Source organism: Poecilia formosa, unplaced genomic scaffold, assembly GCF_000485575.1.
Source record: "Poecilia formosa unplaced genomic scaffold, Poecilia_formosa-5.1.2 Scaffold717, whole genome shotgun sequence".
Taxonomy (NCBI): Eukaryota; Metazoa; Chordata; class Actinopteri; order Cyprinodontiformes; family Poeciliidae; genus Poecilia; species Poecilia formosa.
The window spans coordinates 8,358-9,767 of record NW_006800656.1 but is presented as its reverse complement, the minus strand read 5'-3'; the positions used below and the strand labels follow the sequence as shown (position 1 = coordinate 9,767).

At 35.4% G+C, this 1,410-nt stretch overlaps 1 protein-coding gene and 1 long non-coding RNA gene across 2 annotated transcripts in view; one reads left to right on the top strand and one right to left on the bottom strand.

Annotated features, from left to right (window-relative positions):
* Positions 1-1,410, top strand: part of LOC103131093 (multivesicular body subunit 12B-like) — a 28,543-nt gene that overhangs the window by 20,724 nt on the left and 6,409 nt on the right. Inside the window, exon 4 of the mRNA XM_007542662.2 lies at positions 1,074-1,170. Within this exon, the coding sequence (XP_007542724.1) occupies positions 1,074-1,170 (97 nt within the window). The remainder of the gene's footprint in view (positions 1-1,073; positions 1,171-1,410) is intronic.
* Positions 1-1,410, bottom strand: part of LOC107834678 (uncharacterized) — a 16,744-nt gene that overhangs the window by 10,834 nt on the left and 4,500 nt on the right. The window lies entirely within an intron of this gene.

Here is a 1,410-nt window from a genome sequence, read left to right as displayed (position 1 = left end):
CATCAAAATTAAAACAATAAAAGACCTGAAATATTTCAGTTGGTGTGCAATGAATCTAAAATATATGACAATTTAATTTTTATCATGACATTATGGAAAATAATGAACTTTATCACAATATTCTAATTTTATGACCAGCACCTGTATGTATGTATGTATGTATATATATATATATAATTTTATTTTATTATTTTTTTCTTCTTCTTCTTCTTCTTCTTTTTTAAGCCGGATTGCAAGCGTCTCTGTTGCTCTGAGCATTTCTCTGGCGGAGCAGATTTATTCCTAAAAGATATGTTTATAGAAGATAGTTATATAGTCTATGCCTTTAAAGCCTGACCAATCACACCACTGGCGCCTCTGTGCGTTGCCTCGCGCGCTGCAGTAGCTGGATTAAGTTTACCTCAGTGCGGATCCCACACGTCTCCTTTCACTGAAACTAGACACAGGCTGACCTGTATGGATATTTACATCAACCCCCTGTGAGGAATTATGATTCTTTCTAGAGTTTTTGATCAAGGTAGGACTCTAAAAACATCAGCACTTCTACCAGCTTCTGTGTTAGATTTAGTGAAATCTTGGAGAGAGGGAGTAGTTTAATTGGCCAACCTAAAAAGCAATAAGTTATAATTGCAGTTTATCAATTTGTATTTGTGAACAGGTAGCCCTCTTTGGTTTGTTTTGGAGTGTAATGGGGGGATGGTGACCTCTGGATGACCTAAAAAACAATTTTTAATATCTCAGAAACAAACTAGCATAAACAAAAATGTTAAAGGCACAAACTGCACTAACCACTCAGGCTTTTTGCTGGAATTTTTCATGTAAGTGGGATGTCGGCTTCACTTGGCTTAGTCTAAAAATATTGCATACAAACAGTTATTTTAGAATTTTGATATTTTGCACATTATATAAATAACAACTACTAGAGGATCATTCCATAATCTGTCCTTAATCTGTGGAGACATTAACAACTTTTAAAATTATTTCTCCTCTATTAACTTTCATATGGATATAATATCTATCCTTGTAAGTACTGATGCAGCTCTCTCTGATGTGCTCTGGTTCTGTCACTCTAGAGCCATTTAGGCAATGTTCTTGTCGACATGAAGCTGATTGATATAAAGGACACTTTGCCAGTGGGCTTCATCCCAATCCAGGAGACTGTCGACACTCGTAAGTCAGCAACCAGCCAATGGCATCAAAAGTCTAAAATTATTTTGATCTTCAAATGTTTGTGTTGAAACTCAATGATCACAGTAACCGTATTAGTCCTTATTACCGAGCCCCCTAGGGGATATGAGGAAATTTCTTTCCTTTTTTTTTTTTTTTTTTTTTTTTCCCTTTCAAAACTTTTGCGTTCTCTTGCAATAATGTACTGATCAGTTAATGCGGCATAATTGAATACTGTAAGCC